This window comes from Typopeltis vanoorti, chromosome 4 (assembly GCF_054136105.1).
Source record: "Typopeltis vanoorti isolate ZY-2024b chromosome 4, IOZ_Tvanoo_1.0, whole genome shotgun sequence".
NCBI lineage: Eukaryota > Metazoa > Arthropoda > Arachnida > Uropygi > Thelyphonidae > Typopeltis > Typopeltis vanoorti.
The window spans coordinates 130,747,091-130,773,979 of NC_143552.1; the positions used below are offsets into that span (position 1 = coordinate 130,747,091).

Here is a 26,889-nt window from a genome sequence, read left to right on the forward strand (position 1 = left end):
GCTATGGTACCACACAGAATTACATAACTACTGAAGAACACACTAACAAGTAGAGATAAAGAAGTTATTCCTCTTTATAAGGCCTTGATGCATCCACACCTGGATTACTGTGTTCAAGTCTGGTCATCTGAGGTTTCTTGGGGGGGGGGAGTAATAGAAGACATGGAGGTGAGTGGTCTGTGGAATGCTTCCTATGTGGACAGACTAAGGGTTTGTTGGATGCAAAAGTTGGTTGAAAGAACAAAACAGAAGGGAATGTTCAGTGCTTGGTTGGGGGAGCAGAACAAGAGGTCATCTCTGGAAGTTGAGTGAGAGTGTGGTTAGTAGATTTTTCACTTGGAAAGTGAGGATGAATGGAATGGGTTGCTATTAATGTTATTATTAATGAGTTCAAGGAGCGGCATGATAGATATTGTATGGATAGTTTGGGTCTCCCATGATGAGTCTCTGGACTCCATGAAGATGACCATACAATCATAGCAATAATAATAATCAGGTAATCAATAACAGCAAGCTACACACAATAAGGTTCAAATTATGCCAGTGTAATAAGGTTTCAGAACTTTCTGTGAAGCGTGGTTCATATTTAAAACTGCTTCTATAGATACGGCTAGATTCATTCCAGAGGATACTTTCTTTGGTTTTTGTCCCATGATGAAGTAGACTGACAGATAGTTGAAATTAATCTAGCTGTATCTATAAAATCTATAAAAGCATTTGCCACTGAAACTGAGGACTGAGACAAAAGTAAAATTTCTAGACTTCTCTTCAAAGCCAGAGAGACAGAGCAGTAATACTTAATTTGTTTCTCTATTCATAAATATGCATTTGCAAGCCTGATAGAAAGGGGATGTGTGAGAGAGATGCTGGCTATTATATAAATGTATAAATGTGGTGCGAGCGTGTATGCATATATAAATATCACGCAACAAATTGTTTTCATTTGTGCATCTATATACACATATAACTAAATAAAAAAGGAGAATTATATTTTTGTATAAGGTAATAATCTTTTTTTTTTTTTCCATTCCAGGTTCACAGCATACCAAGAAATTCAAAGAATGTTTAACAGTTATGTAACCAAGCTTTAATATTTATAAATAAATAAACAGCAATTTTTCTTTATGTCTATGATTTAGATTTTATATGTGAAGAATTAGTGATGAGGGTAATAAAATTGCTCCTGCACTTTAATATATATCTAGACTCTTTAGATATATTAAAACAACAAACACATGTCACTATACCCTGTAAAGTTGTATAAGCTTACTGCCTCAATATGTCCCAATAAAGTCAGGAGTACAGACAATAAAAGGTTGATTTTTTTTGTTGAGATTTAAAATTCTCTGATAGCTTTACAAAATTCTAAGGTCTATTAAAATAAAAGTACTAACATTTTTTCCTGCAGTTAATTACTCATCTTCCCGTTTTCACATTTAGAGTAGTGTTTTAGCTTTCAAAAACTCAATATTAAACTCTTATTAAAGAAATTTCTCTTGACATTATATAGTAAAAAAAAAAATATTCAGTTTAAGTACTTACCCGATCCGCTATGAACACTGCCCTCCCTTCCAAAGTGCTTAAAACTATTGCTATCATTGGTATAATTGAAAGGCATCGGTATAAATCCTGTACTCTGTGGAACATAGCTGCCAGAGTAAGGCATCTGGTTTCCCCAGGGGGATGTAGCTGTTGGAGGAGGAAGAGGACCTAAAGTATCTCTATCTGCTTCACTTACAGCATCATCTTCATTTAATTTTAAAGCTGCTACATCTGAAACAGTTAAAAATGTACATATGCAATACAATTTTTAATATAAAAGATATGCATAATTCATTCTACATACAGATTCGTGAATATCTAAACTGTAGAGATTTTTATGAACTATTTGTCCACAGAAAAAGCCTAAAATCATACACAGTTTTCTTGTGAATGATTTAGCTGTTTGTATTTGACATCAGTGTTTTTAGATTAATTTTTTTTTTTTTTTTCCAAAAAAAAAAACTTTTATTGCATTAAAAGTTGATAGTGATAACTTAGTATACAAATATGCAGTACTGAGCCAGTGGAAATAAAACTATTTTCAGTTTATATAATGGGAGATTCTTATAATATGGGTTGCAGCTTGCACTTATCTAAAAACCTCCAGACTACTCGAGCAATAACTATAATTTAAAAAAATAATACTGAATATATAGTAAAATGTCTTAATCCATTATTTGGTTAAAATTCATGTTTATTTACAACTGATCAAATACACGCTGGAGTGTAAATATAAATATCACAACCAAATTTTGCCTCTCACAAATCACAGTTGCTAACTTCACACCTTAAGTCAATTTCTTTTTTTAAAATCAATCCTTGTAATGGACACTTTCTCTGCTATTATCCCTTTCTCTGTCGTTATCCATTTATGCAGCAGGTTCAACTGTTTAGAATTAAGCTAATTTGACTAATTAAGCTAATGTGACTAAGGCTGTGATGCCAGTATATTATGATTACTAAATGCATGTTTTTGGAAGAGAAACCCTACTACCTTTATATGTGACCAGCTGTATCACTAAACTGAAAAGAGTTTATATCTTTATAATAATCAGATCTCTTTTCATGGGCTGAATTTACACTATAAGCCTTTCCTGGCACAAGCACACAACATCTATTCTTCTTCCTCCTTTGTCTTCAAAAAAAAAAAAAAAAAAAAAAAAAGTCAGGTGCCCTTTTCCATACTTCTCATCCACAGAACTTCTAACACTATAAATATCAAATCTACCAAACCATGGAATGGTTTGGCAGATTTGATCCAAATGTTGAAATGTATTCAACATTTGGAATGGCATCAAGCATTTCCCTAAAAATGCTTGATACTATCTAGAAAAGAGCAATGGTTGAAGTCCACAGACTTACTCTAATCGCATAGATATTCTGTTTCTAACTCAAACCTCTTTTATAAGTGATTTCATGGGTGCTGTTCTGTTGAACTGGTTAACATTATCCCTCCACTTTCTTTAATCCTATTGACCAAACAATTGGTCAATATCTGCTCACTGTCCAGTTCAAACCTACTGAACCAACTCCTGGTCTTCCTCATACTACTTTTTCTAAAGACTATGGCCTTTAGTTGTTCAAGAGACATCAGATTTGAAATTCTGAAAATTTCATAATATATTATGATTATTAAATGCACATTTTTGGAAGGGAAACCCTACTACCTCCATATGTGACCAGCTGTATCACTAAACTGAAAAGAGCCTTTCATAATAATCAGATCTCTTTTCATTCTTCTTAACCACTTGTCCACATACACAGCACCTCATTCACAAAATTCACAAATCTAGAGGAATTTTTTAAAATTATATAGGAAATTTTTTGAAATGCACATACACAAAATAAAATAAAATATTTTAATATGGAAATTTTTTAATTCTCGCATTCTGTTTTATTTCTCATTTTTACAGCTAATATATGCAATTAGAGCTCTTTTGGTTCCTACAAATCATCTGGGATTATTCAGTATTGTAACCAATGCTTCTCAACTAACCTATTTATGCCTGGAGTCCTTTATATAGTCTGCCTAAAACTTATGAAACTGCGAGTCTTACTCAGTGGAAAATACTGAAGAATGCCATCAGCGATCATAGATTTATTATCACAATCATTAATTTGCAGTTACACTAAAAATCACAAACAAAGAGATCTTGGAACTTCAGAAATGCAAACTGCCTGAATACACACAACTATTAGAAACATATTACACTAGCACACCCACTAGTAAAGAACGTGATCAGCAACTACAAGAACAAACTAACAATATACAGAGAGCTGCAAAAAATTCAATTCCCAGAGGACTCAGAAAAAACAATTAGGTTCCATTTTGGAAAGATCATAATATCAATGCTATGATCACGAAAAGAGATATTATCAACGAACAGTTAAAACAAAATAATACAGAAGACAACCGAAAAAAGTTAATAGAATTAACTCAAAACATAGAAGATGAAATTTCTAACTGCAAGCAAAAAAAGTGGGAAGCATTCTGCAATAGACTAGATCCAAGAAAAGACTCGCAACACTGGAACATCATCAGATTATTAAACAATGCAACACTTCTGGATACTGATCACTCTCCTCAGGAATCAATACAGCAGCAACAAACAGATGGCAAATTTACTTGCCAAACATTACTCCAATGCAAGCAAGCTGCAATACAACAAAGAAGACAAAAAGTGCAGGAAAATTGCAAAACATCTGCTAATACAATCCAGAACATATCCTTCTGAAGACATCTTTACTCAGGACCTCACAATGACAGAATCAGAAACAGCAATTAGTCAATTTAATCTTATCTTTGGACATATGATTAAAAACATGGGAAAAGCCAAAAACTGCCTTCTGAAGATATTTAACACTTCCTGGAATGCAGGTAAACTACCAAAAATCTCGAAAACATCAGCCATTATACCCTTACTAAAAACCTAACAAAAATCCTAGTGACTGTAAAAGCTACAGACCAACAGCTTTGACCAGCACTCTCTGTAAACTAAACGAAAGAATAATACATACCAGACTTATGAATTGGCTCTTAGAAAACAACACGATCAACTTCTAACAAACTGCATACAGGTCTCAACACAGTACAGAAGATCAATTATTTTATCTTTGCCAATCAGTCATAGATGGCTTTCAAGAAAAACCACCAAAGAAGATGACAACAATATTCTTGGATCTCACAGCTGCCTACAATCGTGTCTGGAGACAAAAATTAATAAATATTGCATACAATACAGGAATAAGGGGGAATGCATTAATTTGGATTTCAGATTTCATGAAAGGAAGAAAAATTAAAATAAAAGTTAATGGAATTTTTTCCAACATGCATCGAACTTGGGCTGGAGTCCCACATGGTTCTGTTTTAAGCCCAGTCCTATTTCTCATCTATATGAACAATATCCATCCTCACATAATAAATGAGACAAAAATAGCATGTTATGCAGATGATATAGCAATCTGGCACACAAGCAGTAATCCTCAACAATCTGAAAAAGTCCTAAATAATTAAATAAAAGGCATAGAAAAATGGGCAAAGGAATTTAAACTACAGATAAACCCAGAAAAAAAAGAGACAATTACAATCCTCAAATCAAAATATATAATACCCAAATAGAAAAAAAACACAGTTTCCAAAATACTTAGACCTAACCATAGATACTGAACTGAGATTTACAACTCATATTACAAATATATCCAATAAAGCTCTTAAAAAAGCTTAATATCATCAAAAAGCTTTGTGGAACAAAGGGGTGCAAAACCAAAGACACTCAAAACTACATATACGGAACTCATACGACCCACTATGGAAAATGCCTCATCAATCTGGACTCCAGCTTCTACTAGCTCAAAAGAAAAACTTAACAGAGTACAATCAAGAGCAGAAAAATTATCATAGGTACAGTCTCATCCACAAATAATTTAAAAGCTCAACAAGAGCATGGGCATCATATACTAGAAGACAGAAGAAAACTCTCCACAGTTAAATTCACTAACAGAATCAGGAGCCACCAACATGATCACATCTCACTCAGGACTTTTGATGCCTGGACAAGAAAATCTAGACTAAAGAGATCATTCACTTTACAATAAGATCATGAAATTAGAAAACAGATCGACTTAGAACACCTGTCCATTGAAATAAGTAAAGGCCATTCCTTTCCACTATTCTACCAAAACACAATGATAAAATTAAATCTCCTCGAACCTTGTTCAAAAAAGGATTCACAGGAAGAAAATAAAAGAAAAGGACTTGACACTATAAACCACTTAAATAATCTAAACGATGTCATTGCCTATACTGATGGATCATCTGATGAAGCACTCAACCGAGGAGGAGTAAGGGTTTTTATAACTACTTGGAGGCGAGAAAATGCAAATCAAAATCACAGCTGGAAAAATAGCTTCAAACTTCACTTGTGAATTAACAGCTATACAAACAGCTCTCAAATTCTATCTCTCTAATCCAGTAATAAATAGTACAGAAGGAATAACCATCTACAGTGACTGAAAATCTGCACTTGAAGCATTAAAAAATGGAAAAACAAAACTCACAGAGGAAATTCATGAACAACTAACAACATTAAATTTGAAAAATAAGAACTGTACACTGCAATGGATACCAGCTCAAGCAAATATAGAAGGCAATGAGAGAGCAGACAGACTAGCCAAAGAAGCAAGATACTTGCCTCAAAAATTACACCTGCTATTACTAACTGATGCTAATGATGTCACCAAAATAAGATTGGAAAAACAAACTATCAAGAAGAATGAAATCAGTGAAATTAATGAAAATAGAGAAATAACCACAGTCATCACTAGACTAAGGATGAAACATTTTAAAACCATGAAAATTCAGCCAGACGGTAGTAGGAACTATGAAACATGCAAAACTATCCAGGAGTTGAACTAACACCTGTCCATATTTATTCTTGTCCAGCAATTGCTGCTGCTCTACAGAAAACTGACAATAATAATCCTAGAAAACTCTACTCCATCAAAGTTCAACAGATTGCCAAAGCAGTTCTACAGATCCATGATCATATCTAGAAGCTCTTCAATGGACTCATCAACAACACTGAGCCTTTGCAGAAAATACCCAGTTTTGGTTAGGACTTAAGTGATACATTAGTTGCTGGTGCTTTTCAAATAAGATAAATTTTTCAGTTTAGATTTTCACATACTCTATTCACATAGGTAAATGTTTTGGTATTTGTATTTCTTAAATTACTGCTTTTCATGCTTATTTTAATCATAAGTTTACTAAGTGAAATATGCTAGTGTTATGTGCATTTACAAATCAGTGTCCTTTATTTAGGATGCAAGGAATTTCATCATCATCAATTTCCTGATATGTACTCTCAAACAACTATGGCAGCACTATATAATTACATTAATATTATTATTAATCTCCTATGAATAATTTTCCTCCGAATTAGTCTATTACTTGTGAGAAAATGTTAGATATAGTTGTATCTAACATTTCGTGCTTCTAAGACACTTCTGACCGTATCCATCCACCTAGACCTTTATCTCTTCCTTGCCATCTTGGCATCAAACACCTGTTTTGCTAACCTTTCCTCATCCATTCTATTTAAGTGGCCATACAACCTTAGATTAGCTCTACTCACACATATATGACTGATTAATATAATTCTGCATTGATGCCATCCGTTTACTCCCCTAATCTTTCTCGGAACTCTCATATCTGTAGTCTTTGATCATGTATTTTATTTCTAACCCAATCTCAAATCCATAAAAACTGGTTTGAACACTGGTGGTGTTTTGTGTTTTGGCTAATTTCTCTCTTATTCCATACAAATCTATTCAGCTGGCTCTCCATAATACCAGCTTTGCTTATTCTGCTGTTTATTTCCAAATTTAATTTTGCCACCTTCACTTAAAACTGTGCCTAAATAGACAAAATATTTCACTTGTTCTGTAGGTTCTCAATGGAGAACCTACAGAACAAGTGAAATAGAGCAAACTGAAGTTTTCTGCGTTCCTGCCTATTTTGTTGCTGATTATCATGCCAAATTTGTTATAGCTGTTATGTAATTTAGTTAGAACAACCAGGAAATTTGCACCAGGTGTGTTTAAGAATACATCATCTACATAAAGTAAAGAGTCAAGATTGATATCTAGCATTACAATATCAGGTTTAATGGCACTTTCTTTCATAATGCAATCCATATAGACGATGAAGAGGAGAGGGAATAATGTGCATCCTTGTCTTACTCCTGATTTTAACTCAAACCATCTTCCTATATTTCCTTCAATTCTAACTGCTGACTTACAATATAAATTGTAAGTCAGCAGCTTAAATACTGACTATGTATTGCTCTATATTTTATAATGATCAATTTACCCCATATGACTATAGTGTTTTTGAAAACCTTTTCTCTGGGCACCTTGTCATGTCTTTTCCAGATCTGCAAAATATATTCCCTTGATTTCTCAATTATTTGTCATAAAGTGAAAATCTGATCGTGACAACTTCTATTTGGTGAACTCAGCTGTTCTTTTCCAAGTTTCTCTTCTACAATATTCCTCAATCTCTTTTCAAGTATGCTTGAATAAATCTTACTTTGAACACTTAATAGATAAATTTATCTGTAATTCTCACATTCAGCTTTATTCACTATTTTTTTAAAAATGGGAACTACAAGAGCTCTAAATCACCTGTATGCTGCATAGCCACTACAAAACTTTTATATCCCAATATTTAAGCAAATCTGGTTTTAGTGTTTGTGGCTTTTTCTACTGCAAGTATTGATATGTACTCCTGTTTGCATTCTTCTTGAAAATTTTCTATTATCGTTCTGTCACTGCTTGTTCTGTTTAACAGTCTTTCAAAGTAATTACTCCAGACATCTAGCATATCCTTAGCTTCAGTTTTCATGTCACCATTATCATCTTCGATTCCTTTTACAGTACTCTTTCCTACATTTCGAAGTTTTTTTCAATAGCCTCCAGAACAGTTTGCCACCTTCCTGATGTTTATTTTCAATATTCTTACCAAAGTCTTCCCATGACTTTTCTTTATCTACTTTTACACATAGCTTAGCTCTCTTACATTTTTCTCTATATTCTTTTAGGGCATCTGCTGGCTTATTTGCTAGGAAATTTTGGTATTTTTTTTTTCTTTTCCATTACTGCTTTGTTTTGTCTACCATGGTGTTCTTATTTTTCTATCCTTGCAGACAACGTCACCAATTATAATGATATCTGTTGGATTTCTGCTCAGGATGCAGGCTAGTCTTTACTAACACCATGTTCCAACATAAAGATGTGCACAAGTTCATGTGGAGGGAAGACGCAGTAAATAAGAAAAGCCTAATTGACTGTGATATTGTTGATAATGATCTCTTCATGCTAATTCAGAATACAAGAGTGTATACAAAATTTGAAATTGGAAGTGACCATCACTTAATGCCGAGTAGGATAAAAACGAATATAACATTGAAAAAAGAAAAAAAAAAAACAGTACATAAGAAAATTTTAAAAAAAAATTAAAGCTGAGCAGCTTTTACTGGTAAAGTGTAGTCTTAACTATGTAAACGCTACTGAAGAAAATTTGAAGAAGTTCGAAAACAAGAACCCAAACCTTGGAGTTTCAGTGGCAAACTCTGATTGATTGAATCAATCAATGTCTCTTCAATTTCACTCTCAGAAAATAATGCTCTATCTGAGAAAAAAACATATATATATATATACAAATGAATAAATTCCTTTATTTATATTTACATAAATTTATTTATAGACACAAGGAAAAAGAATACCGATAATTTAAATCTAATGAAATACAAAAAGTGATATTAAAGAAGTTTATTTATGGAGAATATATAACCAATTTGTGTGTATGTGTGTGTGCGCACGCGCGCGTGCGTTCGTCCGTGTATGCTTTGTCATGGATTTAAAAATAAATAAATAAATGTGTATGTATGTTTTTCAGACAGCCCATTATTTTCTGAGTGTGAAATTTTTTGCTCTGAACAGAAATGATTTACCAGCAAAAAAAAAAAATTACACTCCTCTGGATTAAATCCTCAAAGATATCTTAAACTGAAACATTTCAGTAGGAGAGGAAAAACATTTAGAAAAAAAGATTTCGTTCTCAGATATTTATTTCAACCCCAAAGTGCATTTCTCATGTTACAAGGTCTTAATTATCCTTATTTCTGACACAATTGTAAAATTCATAAAAAAAATCTGACTTTAGGCATAAAATGGATTAAGCAGTATAGCTACTGCAAAACCTTTACTGATATTTCAGTATTTTGGATCAATCATTTACTCCAGTGATGACTTTTCTACCTCAAATACTGATATGTAATCTTGAATAGATTGTTTTTCAGATATTTTCTACTACACTTCATTTCATAAGTTTTCAGAGTAATTATTTGAAACATTTATAAATTCTTTTCTTCAGATTTTATATCACATTTATAATAACTGATTCCTTCCCATGAAAGGTCCTCCCATAACTCATAATCAAGAAATTTGTAAGTCTTAATTTAAAAATTTGATCACCATATTTGAATTAAGACCATCTTTAACAGGTGACTTATTATTTTTTTAAGTTATTTAATACATCACTCAATTCCTGAATAGAAATGTGTTCTACAAGATTATTTTTGAATTGCAGTATTTGTAATTCTTTTGCAGTATGTGACAATAAATCCTGAAAATACTGTAGCCATATAGTTTTATCAACCACATTCTATTACATTCTCTCTTGTTTACTGATTCAAATTATTTAAAATTTTATAAGTTACTGAATGGAATTCTGCAAACCTCTTTTCTCTGAATTACATATGAAATTATTCCAGCTTTCTACATTTCTTTTAGCTATGGCTTTCTTTCTATTATATTAAATCTTACCTTCAATTGATTTTGTTGAAAAATACTTCTTAAAAGAAATGCTTTTTATCTTCTAAAAGCTTAGATATATCTTCATCTTACTGTATAAGACCTATTTTACAATGCCATCTCTTCTTAGAAGATTCGATTGCCTAAGCAAGCGAATGTTGAACTCATATACTCCCAAATGTTTAACCATTCCTCTCTGATCAATTCACTGATTTGTATATTGTCTGCTAATTTTTATCTCTGTTGAAAAATCCAGTCAATACTGCATGTTTTAAAGGGACTGATTTCAAAGCAATCTTCTTAAGTTTCTGCTTTCATTATTCTCAACCATTCTAGAGGAAATCAAACTGGTAAGGCTAACACAAGTGGTCAATTTCAATTCTAAGTTTCTATTTGCTTTCAAGTCTTAAAAAAGAAATAAAACAGCATTGATTTAAAGGGTTGAAGATTTTATGACAAATAACTGAGAAATAGTGGGAATATTATTATTATTATTATTATTATTTGACACCTCCAGGGAGTCCAAAGACTCATCGAGGGAGGGCACCTGCTCTACAGCTCTCTCTCCACCACACAATCCACCAATGCCATCTACCGCCGACCACCACCACTGGTATTTCCACATATAACAAGGATTTGTACTTAAATTTTGTAGAACTGGAAAAAAGCATAAAGACAAAAGCTGTTCAGAATGTTACAGTTATATAGAGTTTATATAATTGCATATAACATTATACAGAGCAATACATATAATCTATATTTCAATTATAAGAGATATAGGAAGGTGGGTTGATGTAAAATCAGATAGCGATGAGGGCCCACTCCATTTCTACTCTTATTCATCGTATCGTCTATAGCAGGAGTCTTCAACGCATGCCCCGCAGAGCTCTTTGCTGTAGCCCGCCGGCCATTTTGAAAAAATAACTACTTAACATTAAAACGCGATTAAATAAAAAATATTTCAATGAAGCCTGTGGGCCACTAAGCTATACTGCAGTATTTAGAATTGTAAGATGCTTTCCAGATTCACAAGGAACACTGTGCATTTGATACTTTACATAAAATCCTATAAAAATAAATATTAAATAGACATGCTTCTTCAGCCATCCTAGCACAAAGCGCTGGTAGATGGCTAGTACTAACGTCACAGGTAGATGGCTGAAGCAGTAGTTCGTTCAAGTGCACTGTCTAGTGCCTTCCAGATACATCTCAAAGGTTCTCGATACGTTACTTTCATATAAATACAAGAGGATCTCATCCACAGTCAGTCAGTCGTGAACAGTGTGATATTCATGTATAAGCGCACGCAGGTTTGTCGTGTCAGCCATAGCCTATTGTGGTTTTATACTGCCAGACTTTTTTCATTAGTGAGACACATATTCAGTAGACAATAACCATTACATTACAAGGCCATTTTGGATCATTTTTTAGGTTCACCTTCCATCACTATGGTGTCTTCGAGTTAAAAGCGTAAATCAATTAATTCTTGTCGGGTTTTTAATGAAAAGTGGACCAATTTGTACATTTTTGTGCCAATCGACGATAAGCCAGTGTGTTTAATTTGTTGTAAGTCAGTGTCAGTATCAAATGAATACAATATAAATCGACACTATGAGACAAAGCATGAGTCCAATTTCGATCACCTTCAAGGGCAGCTTCATGTGGACAAAGTGAACCGTCTCCAAATTGATTTAAAATGCCAGCAGGGTACGTTTAAAAGGCAGAGGGAGGAGAGCGAAGTGTGCATCAAAGTAAATTATGTAAGAGCTGAAATAATTGCTAAAAAATCAAAAGCCTTCTTGGATGGCGAGTTTGTGAAAGAGTGTCTCATTGCTGCTGAGGAAATTCTGTGCCCAAATAATAAGGAAGTGTTTAAAAAACTGAGTTTGTCTGGGGTAACTGTAGCATGACATGTCGAAGAACTTGCCAATAACATTGAAGGAACTTGAAAAAAAAAATGGTCATCCAAATTTACGTCATATTCACTTGCTTTAGATGAGAGAGATGGATACAGCAGGATACAGCACAACTAGCTATCTTTGTTAGTGGCATTGAACAACAATTCACTGTGACAGAAGAACTACTAGCACTCATATCTATGAAGGAAACAACGAAAGGCACTGATATTCTTGAAGCCGCCAAGAAAACACTACAGCGTTTAGACCTCAGCTTAACCAACCTCGAGGGTGTGGTAACTGATGGTGCCCCTGCTATGGTAGGAAAGAATGAAGGGTTTGTTGCGCTGCTACGGAAAGAACCGGAACTAGAAGGAAAAGATTTCGTCCATTACCACTGTTTAATCCACCAGGAGAATTTGTGTACGAAAACTATTAGAGGGAATGTCATGAAGGTTATTGTGACTGTCGTCAATATTATTATTAGGACAAGAGGATTGAATCGTCGTCAATTCCAAGAGTTTTTCACCCAAGAGTGCAAAGCGGATCATGGCGATGTGGTTTATTATAGTGATGTGCGTTGGTTGAGCAGAGGGAAGGTTCTTAAAAGTCTTTGACTTAAGGAGTGAAATACAGCAGTTTGTGCAAACCAAGGGGAAGCCAATTACGGAATTCAATGATCCGAATTGGATTACAGACATCTCGTTACATATGAATGACCTAAATATGTGGCTACAATCCAAAGATCAACTGGTGCACTTTAATCACATCAAAGCTTTTGTGGCCAAGCTCAAACTTTGGGAGGCACAACTTGCAAAAAAAGACTTAACTCATTTTCAGCTTCTTGCTGAGTCCAACTTTCATCTCTTGATGAATACTCTACAAAATTAGCTATGTTGCGAAGTGAGTTCGAAGAGAGATTTAGCGATTTTCGTAACCAACAGTCTTCTTTAGATTTATTTTCAATGCTGCCAAAATGCCAGGCTCAGTACAAATAGAGTTGCTTGAACTCAAAAAAAACTCTTCTTTGAGAGAAAAATTATTCAATGTGCCCTTGCTTACATTTTACAAAGACTACATTTCTGAGGATGCATTCCCTAATCTTCGCCGGCATGCTTTGAAGATGTGCACTTTGTTAGGAAGCACACACTTATTGAAGCATGTGTCCGCGTGGTTAGCCTAGTGGCTTTGCGCTTCGCAACCATATGCCTGGGGAAGGAGTATCCTGAGTTCGATTCCCGTCGCCGAAGTGAGAAGCTTAAGGATCTTCCTCAGCCATAGCCAAGTTAGCCATCTTGGGCATGGACAGCAGAGTTTTTCTCTCAGTTTATCTGGGGTTTTTCATACCGCAAGGAGGCCCCCCGAACACGCACGGATTTATAGTCATAAATACTTAATCCCCCATGAGAGGGCTCAACTCGCCACAATAGGGACGGGGGAGAAAAGGGAGGAAACTCCATATGAATAAATAAATAAAAATTGAAGCATGTAAAGTCCAAGACAAGAATGCAGATTACGGACCAACATATCGAGAATACTCTGTGCATAGCGACTTCCAACACTGATGCCAACATCGACAAGCTGGTCAAAGAAAACATTGCCAAGTTTCCTGTTGACATTGTAAAAAAAATAAATGTTTTCTTTGTTAAATTATCTTTTTTCAAGTATTGATTGTATTTACTTATCTTGAACCCGACTGCTACCTACACTCTTAAAGCTGAGTTTGTTTATTTTTATAGGATTTTATGTAAAGTATCAAATGCACAGCATTCCTTGTGAATCTGAAAAGCATCTTACAATTCTAAATACTGCAGTATAGCTTAGTGGCCCGCTGGCTTCATTGAAATTTTTAATGCAACCTGTGTCTGAAAGGTTGAAGACCCCTGGTCTATAGGATCATGTTATGAAAGAAAATGGCATGAAAATTTAGTCCTTTGCTTTATGGATACATATGATGCACTCCTAAACAAACCTAGCAAAAAATCTCCAGGATTTGTTAACTATAACTGAATAACAGCTGTAACTAATTTGGCATGAAATTATTATTATAATTAAGAGAGACCTCCAGGGAGTCATCGAAGAGCACCAGCTGTCATACCTGTTCTTCAATTTATTCACATAACATCCCAATCTATTCCAATCATGCACCATTCTATGAGAGAAAAATCTAGCTCTCATTCCATCCCATTCTTGGCAGCATTTATTCTCAACTTCCAAGGATGACCTCTCATATTTTCCCCACCTTCCATAAAATGAAAAATTAAATTTAATGGTATCTATGCTCCTTCCACCCCCTCTTTCTCCTCTCTGCTAGGAACTGCAGTTTAAAATTCTTAATCTGTCTTCACAATCACACATCTTTGACATGTAAAGATGTGTGATTTTTTATCAGACCTGCATACATTTTATCCAGACCTGCATACAGTAGTCTAAGTGCAGTCTTATCAAGGCCTTTACAAGGCCTTGATAAGACTGCACTTAGACTACTGTATGCAGGTCTGGTTGCCTGGTTTCCATTGCAATTCTGATACAGTGGAAAGATAGTGCAAAGAATGATATCAGGATTGTGGAATACTGATTACAAAGACAGATTGAGAAGAACTTGTAGACACTAGCAAACAGGAGAAAGAGAGTTGATATGATCGAAACTTACAAACTTCTCAAAGGGCCATAAAAGATTTCAGTTAACGGAATTTTTATTTTTCATTTTATGGAGGTTGGGGAAAGGACAACAGGGTGTCCTTGGAAGCTGAGAATGAATGCCACCAAGAAGGGGTGAGATCTAGATTTTTCTTTCATAGAGTGGTATGATTGGAATGGATTCCAGTGAATGCTGTGTGTGGGCAAGCAGTGTGAATGAATTATGAATTCAAGAACAAGGATGACAGTTGGTACGTATAGTATGTGGCCTCCCTCAATGAGTCCCTGACTCCCTGAGGGTATCTCTCTCGATAATAATCGGTATTTCACAATCCTGATCTCAATTTTATCAGAATCACTACATAAACGAGGAGACAGGTCCTGTGCACAATAGCCCAAGTGAGGTCTTATCAAGGCCTTGTAAAGAAGCAAAATGATTTCTTTATCTTCACATGTCAAGGTTGTTTCAGCATTGCAGTTATCCTCCAAGTTGTATTTGCAATCTTTGCTATATAGCCCTTGAACTTCAACTTCCTGACCAAACTCCAAGATCCCTAGCATGATGAGTTTCTTTTAGCATAATCCAAAATATAATACAACATTGAATATCTAATCACACTGAAGTGCATGACTTTACATTTACTAACATTGACCTGATAGCCTTTTTCATATGCCCAGAATTCAAGCCTATTCAAATCATTCTGAAAGTACTGCATAGTCAGCTGCATTCTTTATTATCTTGCCAATCTTTGCATTATTCAAAAATAGCTGTATGTCACTAATAACTCCTCTGGCATGCTGCTTGTATTTTCATAACTGACATCATCCTTAAACTCTAGGGACACATTCCAATATCGCATCATTTAAGTATTGTTGAAACATGTCTGATGCACTGTTGATATTCTTCTCATCCAACAATCAATGTCACCAATCACAGTCAGAATGGTTACATCTTTAACTGAAACCTCTGACACTATAATCAGATTTAACACTCTTTGATCTCAAATTCCTTGTCACACTTTGCTCAAGGAAGTTGTCTCGCAACAGCTCAATAAATTCAGTTTCATTCTACTCATGAAAGTCTCTCCTTATGATTACTTGTTTGGTGATGCATTTCTTCATCACTAGCAACTGATCCACTAGGTCTGTAACAACATCCCACTATGTATTTGATCTTGTCCGACTCCACCTCACACCAGATGGCTTCAAACTCACTGCCATATGGAAAACTTTTACTAGTATTGCAGTTCATAGGTCTCAACTCTAATAGGATTCCAGCCATCTAATATCATTATCAGCATGCTGTCTCCTCTCCTATCCTGCCTATTTTTCCTAAAAATACTGTACTATTTATACTCAATACTAGTTAGTATGCCTGCTTCTGATATCCAGGTATTCTTTAACACCTATAATCTGAGGTCTCAACACAATGATCAAGGCAACAAACTCTATAACTTTTGTTTCTGATACTCCTAGCATTCGTGTACAGACATAATGTTAAATTGTGAATGAAATTATTTTGTATGTTTTAATTCTTCATTCACATTTAACATAATCAAACCATGTTATAAGCAAGACTTGTAAATATCATTTGTTGTTAGTCTCTTACTTGTAAATTATTATTCATATAATTACTTGGAGTCTGTTTATTATTGTTTAATTAATCTAAAATATGTATTGGTACTGATAGGACTCTGTATTAAAATATCATTCAGTTTATTTTATTAATTCCTGTGTAAATGTCGTAAGAAACTGTGTGTAAGTAAATTTAAATGTATATTATATGAACTGTGATATATATTTTGATATTAACATTACTGAAAGAGAAAGTAATTTTATGTAATTCTTCTGATTGCATTTGATTGGCTGTTGTCAAGGAAACAGAGTTAATTTTAGATAGCGTGTGCATGGAGCGTGAGCTACGGTATTCGAAGGGAGAAGTTGATATAAGCTGAACTAGCTAGAACCAGATTTTGGCAGGAAGAATGAACGTATTTAATTGGAAATGAAAGAAAACAAGGGAAAGCTTATGAACAGCAAGGAGTGAAGTAAGGGGTGGCAGTAAAGGGAATTTGGAAAAGCCATAAATAAATTAAGAAGGGACCGGGAAATTAATAGGCAATTAGAAATATTTCTACGGAATTCTAAAATTACGTCGAATTCCAATTGTTTTGAGGAAGAATAGAGCAAAGCTGAAATTAATGCGTAGAAGAAAATAAGGAATGAGTAGATTACCTGAAACGAGTGCATCAAGACTTGTGAAGCTCTATGCTTAATATTATATTTACTTAATATTATACTATGCTAAATATTTCAGCGCGAGGAAATAAGAGTTAGCTCCGCCTGATATATCTTAACATTAACTGTGGTGTTCTACTAAAATTAGCTGAAGTATGGAGCTTTAAAGTGTTTCCCCCTTGAAGTGATAACAGCCTCATAATTGAATTAAGTGTTCGTTGATTAAGAGAGGATTAGAGAGTTCTACTGTAAGAGTATTTACTGTAAGATTCTGTAACATTGAACTGTGTGAACTATTTTAATTATTCAGAAGAATTTAGAATTGACAGCTGGATATCTGATGCCTAATGTTTTATATTTGTTATGAATACCTGAACTAAGCTGATTTGCATTATCTTGTTTTCAAAGTTATACTTAATGTACATGTTATATAACCCTGCATTAAATGTTTTATTTTATTGATTCTAATTCTCATAAAAAATATTGGACCTTGCAGAAGCCTTAAATGATAATATTAACCTCGACCTGGATAAAGTGAGATTGAAAAAGTTAATTGATGATTGATTCCTCTATATTATACTAGTCTGAATATAGGGTGGCGCAGGATAATATAAATTTCTCTATATTCAGATCAGTATCATTCAGCATCTAACAAATAAAAACAGATAATTTAAATAAGAATAATGTTCCAACAATAATAAGCATGCTTTTTTGTATACTCTTCTTTGTAGTCTGTGTGGCATGGTTGGACAACTTGCAGATCTCTGTTCTTATCTAGTGCATACTTATGCAGACATCTTTGCAACGTTTGATAGGCCTGAACTGAACGAACACAAAATCGTTCTTTCCAAGTAATCATTTCCATGATAATGCACATTCTTATCATTAACACAGTTACGTAGCATTGTTGCTCTTACACAGAGCTTCTCACCATTGCTTCCCTCATGATTTATTTTCCCTGACTCTGTATGTTAGGTCTCATACCAATTAATAAGTTTCAAGACTCCTGATACCAAACACATTCAAGTGCAGGCCATCTATCACACACAAATCCATTCTTCCCTGAAACTCAGTCCACACATCACAAAAACTCATATCCATTCCTTTTACACGGCCTATGCATTGAATCATTTGTCATCATAAGTCCTTTTTCCTAATTCATTCATATGTACACAATATACTTAGGATTTCGGTTTCTCGCTCAGCACTGTTGCTCCTTCCATATCCTCTCTTATACTGAACTTATTGCTAATTAAATCATTCATACCTACTAGAATTCCGATCTGTTTTACTTTGTTTTTCCTTTTTTCATTCGCATGTGCTATTTCAATTTTTGCTTTGGAAAAACTTTATAACCTGCTCGTCAAAGGTATGTTTTATGATAGTCTCCAATTTATCCTTTTTTTTTTTTTTTTTACAATCAACTTTAATCAACAAAATTATCAATAAAAAGACCAACACTATGAAAAATAGGCAGGAACATGGCAAACTTCAACTTCATTCTGAATGGAAACCTTTAGTAAGTAAATATTTCAGCTATTTAGGCATAATCTTTAGTGAAGAAGAGAAATTAAAAAGGAAATAGACAAAATAATTAGCAAAGCTGATATGCTAAAAAGTGTCAACTGAATGAATTTATTTGGAATAAGAGAGAAATTAGTCAAAACATTGTGTTCAGATAAGTCTTTCTCTCGTTTTCTTCATTCTTTTCTTTAGGTCAACAGGTTATCCATTCATAGCCTATGCTTCTTATTCTTCATATTTATTTGTTTAATATACTTGCTTTTGGAATATGATCTCCATATTGATTCTTTCTGACAAAAGAAAACACTTTTTCTTTTGTCAGTTATTTAATTTCGATTGAATGTCAAAACACATCCTTGAATAAGCATGTCCCAAGATAAGTATGCTCACCTGATTTGTCAGGTGAGCATACTTATTTTTAGCATACCTGATCTGCAACCAACAGGCTGTAGGTTCAAAATCTTATTGTAAGCATGAGTTTTGCAAGTCTTTAGGTGGTGGACATTTTTTTTTTATCCAGTGTCTAACCATGATCACCATCACTCCTAAAGTTACAATTTCTCTCTTTCTTCCATTTTTTCTTTCTCCTCTTTCTCTTATCTCTCAGTTCCAAAAAAAAAAAAGTCTGTTTATAGAGTGTCTTTATTCTTCATATGTATTTCTCTTAATATTCTTTAATATTTATTTTACATTAACATTTTACGTTAATATTTATTAAAAATATTTCATTTTTACTGAGGCAACACGTTACCAAAATGAGACAGCTGTTGTAAAAGAAACCTGAATGTTATTCATGAACTGCACTGTTCATTTACTATATGCATAAAGTCATGTAGTAAATTATGTGGAATCACACTATTTCATCAAGTTGCAATATTATATAATTATTGATGAAAGTTTAGATGGAAAACATATCATTTTTGGAAGAGAAGTTTATTGGCAAGCTCTTTCAACTGTTCTCAATTCTGGAAGGTTAAAATGCATTTCACCATTACAATTAAATCTCATGAAACATTTGGAACTGAACCTGTTGCTGTGTGTAATCAGCTGCAGACAACTGACATACTGCATTCAGTAGGGTCTGTACTTCAAAAAATTTTAAAGTGTTACTGACAACTACTTAGAGTTAATTTATAATTATAAAGAATTTTATGGAAGGAACACAGTACATAATGAAGTGTTATATTCCAATATTTTTAACATCATTAAACAATTACAAAAACACTTTTTCTGGAGATGGGGGGGGGGGGGGGATAAGAAAGAACAATTAAGGCTCACAGGAAGCAGTAGACAGTAGCTGGAATAGCTATGCAATACTTATAGCAAAATCTTTTACAAGAGATGTCTGCAATGTATATAGCAAAGAAAGATAAGTTCATAACATTATTATGCTAATAAGCTAAGCTGTCTGTCAAAATTTCTTTAATATAAGAAATTTTTTGGAAGTCAACTTCGCTCTCTTAAGGTTTTTGCCTTAAGGAAGCAATCTGAGTCTCCGGGGAAAGTGTTCTCCGACACGGCCCGCTGAGGGGCATTGTCGGTGAATGATTTTCTTCGGAATTTGAATCAGCAAATTAATGAAGTTATGAAAAAAATTATAATTTAATTCATTATACAGTGAAAATTAAAATGTGAATGCACAGAATACATGTGTATTTGCACACGTATCTTCAGTTTTCCTAACTTCAAATTTTTAAATGTTTAATTAGATGTGGCATCACCGAAAATTTGTTTAAATATCTGAAACACAACATATTTGTTCAAACTTACTTGAGCATAAATCACCAAACACATAATAGCACTGTTCAGAAAATGTAATCTTGTTTACAGTATGCCGAATGTATCCAGCTTTTAGTAGTTGAGTTGCATATTTACGTGCTTCTCTCCTATCTTGAAATCCCTGTACATGTGTAAATAGCCAGTCTACAACATCAGCACCTATTAAAAAAAAAAAAAAAAAATATATATATATATATATATATATATATATATGTGTGTGTGTGTGTGTGTGTGTGTGTGCACGCACGCACTACTTGTTTAATTACAGATAAGATCACGAAAAGTTTATAAATCTACAAATGCTGACGAAATTATATACACTGCTTGGAAAGAAGTCAATGGACATCCCCCCATGGGCAAGTTGCATCATGCCATGTAATGAGTCATGTGTTTGTAGATGGTATAAATTGGAGGAATATGATGCTCTCAAGTCAGTGCAGCTGTGTCAAGGTGAAATGGCTGCAAGAATGGAACTGATCTAGTTTGAAAAAGGCGGTGTAATATGCCATTATGCAGGACTATCTGTTCAGCAAATTGTTGACAAATTTGACCATCCCAGGTCAACAATCAATGATACCATACTGAGATGGAAGTACAGGGAATCAACTGCAAATGCTACCCAGTGGACCAATGACGTTAACTACACTCACTGAGCATGGCTGTAGGGTGCTATAAAGGACAATATGTAAAAACTGCTATTCGCCAGTTAGAGTACTAAGAGTTTCTTAGTACACTCTCTGAGTTTTTGCTCTCTTAGGTTTCTGCCTGATCCCTGATGAAACCATTGAGTTTGAAACAGCTGTCAGGTCAGTGAAACCTTATCAAAATCAACCAATAGGAGGCAAATACATGGATGTTTTAGTGTGCATGTCACCTATTAGGTTTGGCTAGGGCAACTCGTAGTATGGCAGCAGGCATATTCCTGTCAGCTCTCTGGTCAAATTTTGCATGAAACTTCTATAGTTTCTGTAGTCGTCTTTGAAATCATGTTGGATTTAATATCCACTTAATTTGTATAAAAGAAAAACAGTTTCTTATTTATTTTTCAGATAGGGAGAAAGGAAAAATATATAAGCAACTAAATGGGACTATAATAAACCACCTACAAATGTAGATTTCCAAGATTGACCAGTACCAGTAGGAGTACAAGTTAATAATATGCACCATTCATCATCATGGAAGGCAGACACCGTTAAAACAGTGACGTACCAAACTCATCCTCATTTGTTCTACAGAGTCCAGTCTGTCAGCTGAACTAAAAACATAAAAGCTACTATGACTGCTAATGGATTCAACCAAGCTAACATACTAGCTTCAAACCTATTTGAAAACTGTCATCACGGATAAATTACCTTTCTATTCTTACCTGCTCTTGCCATCTGTCCTATTTTGGGACATATGACAGGAGAAAGAAAATAAATGAAAATACTTCACAGACGTCAATTCAAATTTGTTTTTCCTTTTAGAGAAATGTGATGTACTGATTTTTTGTTAAAATTTGATATAAAAAGAAATGTCATTATCAAAATTATGGGACATAATTACAATAAGTGTTTTCTATATTATATATATATAAACACACACACCGTTTGTTCTGCATTTTGAAGGTCACTGATTCAAGCCACTTCCAAATCACCATATCTGTAATTCCACATATTACTTTTTCAATGAAAATTCTAAATGCTTAGCTACTTCCCAGATCACGCATGCGTGATCACTCTTACCAATGAGGTAAAGTGATTACCTTGGTTATGGACAAATCTTCTGATGTCATTATCAGATGCAGCAGTCTCAAAATTCTGGTTTTCCTCCATCAAATATGGTTTTAGATAATTATCTCTTAGCAACTGCATACTTTCCATTTTTCTCTCCCATATCCTTTCCTACTTCCAAAACTATGATTCCATAGTTGAAGATCTGCATGATAATTTTAAGACCCCTGCTCAATGAGCTAACTTGGCCTAAAGCAGCAAGGGACTAAATAACCACTTTCCTGTTGAACTTCTACTCTTGTTGGCTGTGTTTATCATGAGCAAAAACCAAGCTATTCATTTTGTTCCCTCTCTCTGTCTCTCTCTATTCTCCCCGAAAATATATAAAATCCCTTACATTCTATTATAAAAATGGGGGTGTACATTTTATTCTTTCTGTGGCAGTGGATATTCTTGACTATGGACCTCAACTATGAGAGATAATAAATTCCAGAAAGAACTTCTTCAAATGGAAAAAACAGAAATTTGATCCTGGATGTGTGTGTATTTAATATAGAAAATGTTTCTGAAACATTATTTCATGTCACTCCTAATTTAAAATATAGTAAGGCTTATTTGATAACAATAGCAACAACCATTCCCATAAAAAAATTACCAGCACAGCATCATGTTGCTAGTTCTGTATGTATATATAATAACGTGTGTATTAGCTGACCTGGTTGGCTGAGTGAATAGCATATATGCTCTCCAACCAACATGCTGTGGATTCAAATCCCACTGTGGGCACAGATGGTTGTGATTGTCTTTAAGTGGAAAATGATTTTTATCACTCACCCAGATGGGACTACTGTTCTACTTATTGGAGGCATAAAGTGGTTTGAAAAAGCTCATGTTTGGTCTCTAGAGCAGGGATTCTGGACCAGGTAAAATATAAATAAAAAATAAAATTAATAAAAACAGGAAAAAAAAATCTAATGAATCCACGGTACCAAGGAACTTCTTCTTTAAGTGACATCTCCTACCAGAGGTCGGTTATCACCATGGCAAATTTTGAGTGATCCTCAGCCACTCTGAAAAGCCTTTCAGAGCTCATGCCATTCATGTCTGATGTCTGCCAGCCAAGATTTTCTTCATCTTCCTCTTCTTCCATTAATCTTTTTTTTCATAATCAATTAAAGTACCTTATATTTTCAATTACGAAGTAGGTGACCAAGATATGCAGTTTTTCTTCTTTTCATGGTATCTAAAAGTTGCTGTGATTTCTCCATTTATTCCAGTACAAATGAACTAAGTTTATGAAATAATCTTTCATCAGTGGGAGCTACATAAAAATTATTAATTTTTAACTTCTTTTTTTTCCCATGAATTTTTAATTATCAAAATTTTTTTTACCTTTCATAGTATTAATTTATAATCTTTTATTATCGATATCCATTTGATTCATCATTTTCTTTGTTTACTGGTTTTGTTTCAATTTCACCTATGTTCAGACAAATGAGTTTCATTCTCAATATCTTTATCATACATTTCGACTTAATCAAGTGTGGCTACAAATACCTTGTCATCCCTACTTCTAAAGATATCAAGTATGTCCTTTTAATTACTCATCATCATCATCATCAAATTCCTGCCATGTACCCTCAAGGGGTGTACAGGATATGATAGTACTACATGAAAAAATTACATCATTACTAACTTCCTATCTACAATTTTCCTCCAAATCAGTCTGTTACTTGTCAAGACTCCAACATTATCGGATCTTATATTTCTATCGTCTAAGGCACTTTGTACCGCATCAATCCACCTATATCTTGGTCTTCCTCTGGGTCGTTTTCCTGCCAACCTGGCAGAGAACACTTGTTTTGCTAATCTTTCCTCTCCCATTCTATTTAAGTGACCATACCACCTGAGATTAGCTCTGCTAACGCATTCCTGGATGCTGACAATGTCAAGTTCTTTCCTAATATTCTCGTTTTTAATATGATTTATTGATGCCATCTGTTCATGCCTCTAATCTTTCTCAGGACTCTCATATCTGTGATCTCTAGTCTTTGGTCAAGTGTTTTACTTCTGACCCAGCTCTCAGATCCATAAGTTAAAACTGGTTTCAACACTGTCTTGTATATAGCTAATTTAGTGTTCCGACTAATTTCTCTCTTATTCCATATGAATTTATTCAATTGACTTCCCACCTTTATGTTGGAGGTTTAATGGAATTTTTTACAACACTCAAAAAGAATTAAAATAGAATTTAATACTTCCTACACTTTATCTCTCTTAGAAAACGTTTTTCCCTCTGACATCTTAGATCTCTTTTCCTTCGCCATCAACTCTGGGTATTTCTCTTGGAATAACAAAATCTACAAGCAGATAGAAGGAACCGCCATGGGTTCCCCCCCTCTCACCCCTCCTTGCCAATTTCTATATGGAAGATTTCGAAAAACGAGCCATAGACTCAGCCCCACTCAAACCTTCTATCTGGCTAAGATATGTAGATGATGTGTTCTCTATTTGGCCTAATGGCCCAGACACGTTAGACTCCTTCCTCGGTCATCTCAATAGCCTACATCCAAGAATCCAGTTTACTATGGAAAAGGAAAAGAACAATTGTTTACTCTTCCTAGACACCTTAGTAACGCGCCTGCTTAATGATACACTTGCCTTCACTGTATACAGAAAACCCACACACACAGGCAGATACATTCACAAACTCACCCACCACCACCCCACCCCTCACAACAATATGGGATCATTAAAACCCTTACCAAGAGAGCCCACAATCTTTGTTCCAGTGGAACCGCCCTCACTACTGAGCTTAACCACATACACAGAACTTTCCTCTCCAATGGCTACAGCGAACACAGCATCAAAAAAATAATCAATTCCTCCCCCATTCCCCGTCCCTCTCGTCAACAAGATTTTAAAAATGCCATCACCATACCCTACATCCGTGGCACTTCGGAAAAAATAGCCAAGATACTAAAAAAGTATAACCTACACACAGCATATAAGCCCGACCGCAAACTGGCTACCCTTATCCATTCTACGAAAGATCAGCTCCCTCCTCTCTCTCTGCCTGGAGTTTACAAAGTACCCTGTTTCTGTAAGCTTGCGTACTTTGGACAGACAGGCAAATCAGCATCCATCCGCATGGAGGAACACCAGTCGTACATCGTAAAACACAACTATGGCCATTCAGGCTTGGCTGACCATGTTTTGGACACCACCCACAGAGTATCATGGAAGAAAACCACCATGCTCCACCACAGCAAATTCAAGAAAGAGAGACTTTTCTTAGAAGCAGCAGCAGCTCTCAGAAACCAACCAAATCTTAACAAATACGGTTGCATTAAGCTTCCGAAGATTTGGGAAAGTCATCACCAGAAGTCCCACCTTACATTCCAGGCCACCTACTACTGCCCTTAGAGGGCGCTCCACCTAGATAGGACTTTAGTGTCACCCATGTGGTTGGGCTTAGTATTGTAAGTTTTTGTGTGCATGTTACATTAATTGTCTTTGTAATCCCCGTAGATTTCCTAGTGACTAGGACAAAATATATAGTAAGTATTAAATTCTATTTTAATTCTTTTTGAGTGTTGTAAAAAAATCCATTAAACCTCCAACATAATGTCCTCACAGCACTTAAGCCTCTACACAAGAATGACTTCCCACCATACCAGCTTTGCTGATTCTGTTGTCTATTTCTATATTTCATTTACCATCTTCACTAAAAATCGTGCCTAAGTAGTTGAAATGTTTTACTTGTTCCACAGGTTCTCCATTCACAACACAGTTGACATTTTCAATGATCCTGCCTATTTTCATTGTCTTTGTCTTTTTATCGCTGACCTTCATACCATATCTATTACAACAGTTATTCAATTTAGTCAGAGAATCTTGCAGACTTGTAGCGGATTTATTTAGAAGTATAACATCATCCGCATAAAGCAAAGAGCTGACATTAACATCTCCAATTTTGATATCAGGTTTAATACCACATTCCTTCATAATGTGATCCATATAGATAATGAATAATAGAGGGGATAATGTACATCCTTGTCTCACACCAGATTTAACATTAAACCATCTTCCTGTACTTCCTTCAATTCTAACTGCTGACTTACAACTCAAATAAAGACTAAGTATTGATTGATATAATGTCCCATTGACACCATATAACTGCAGCGTATTGAATAGCTTCTCTCTTGGCACCTTGTCATATGCTTTTTCCAAATCGACAAAACTCAAATACAGATCTTTGTTATATTCCCATGATTTCTCCACTATTTGTCGTACAGTGAAGATCTAATCCTGACAGTCTCTGTTTGGCCTGAATCCAGCTTTTTCTACACCCATCTTTTCTTCCACAATTCTTCTCAACCATTTCTCAAGTATACTTGCATAGATCTTGCCAGGACCATTCAGTAGGGAAATACCTCTGTAATTCTCACATTCAGCTTTATTTCCCTTTTTATATATGGGTACTATGAGAGCTCTACTTCAATTACTGGGAATTCGTCCCTCTGTCCAGGCTTTCTGAACTATGAAGTGCAGCCACTGTAAGACTGTTATACAACTATACTTCAGCATTTCTGGTCGAATATCATCTACTCCTGCTGCCTTTCCACATTTCAAGCCTTTGACGGCTTTTTCTACCTCAAGTATGGATATGTATTCCTGACTGC

The 26,889-nt window shown here is 34.6% G+C and overlaps 1 protein-coding gene across 3 annotated transcripts in view; it reads right to left on the reverse strand.

Annotated features, from left to right (window-relative positions):
* The window catches only part of dsh (Segment polarity protein dishevelled), a 423,724-nt gene that overhangs the window by 80,486 nt on the left and 316,349 nt on the right, over window positions 1–26,889 (reverse strand). For all 3 annotated transcript variants that reach the window (XM_090392005.1, XM_090392004.1, XM_090392003.1), the window contains exons 14-15: window positions 20,484–20,651; window positions 1,543–1,773 (exon numbers count right to left, since the gene is read on the reverse strand). In XM_090392005.1, coding sequence (XP_090248131.1) covers window positions 1,543–1,773; window positions 20,484–20,651 — 399 coding nt within the window. The remainder of the gene's footprint in view (window positions 1–1,542; window positions 1,774–20,483; window positions 20,652–26,889) is intronic.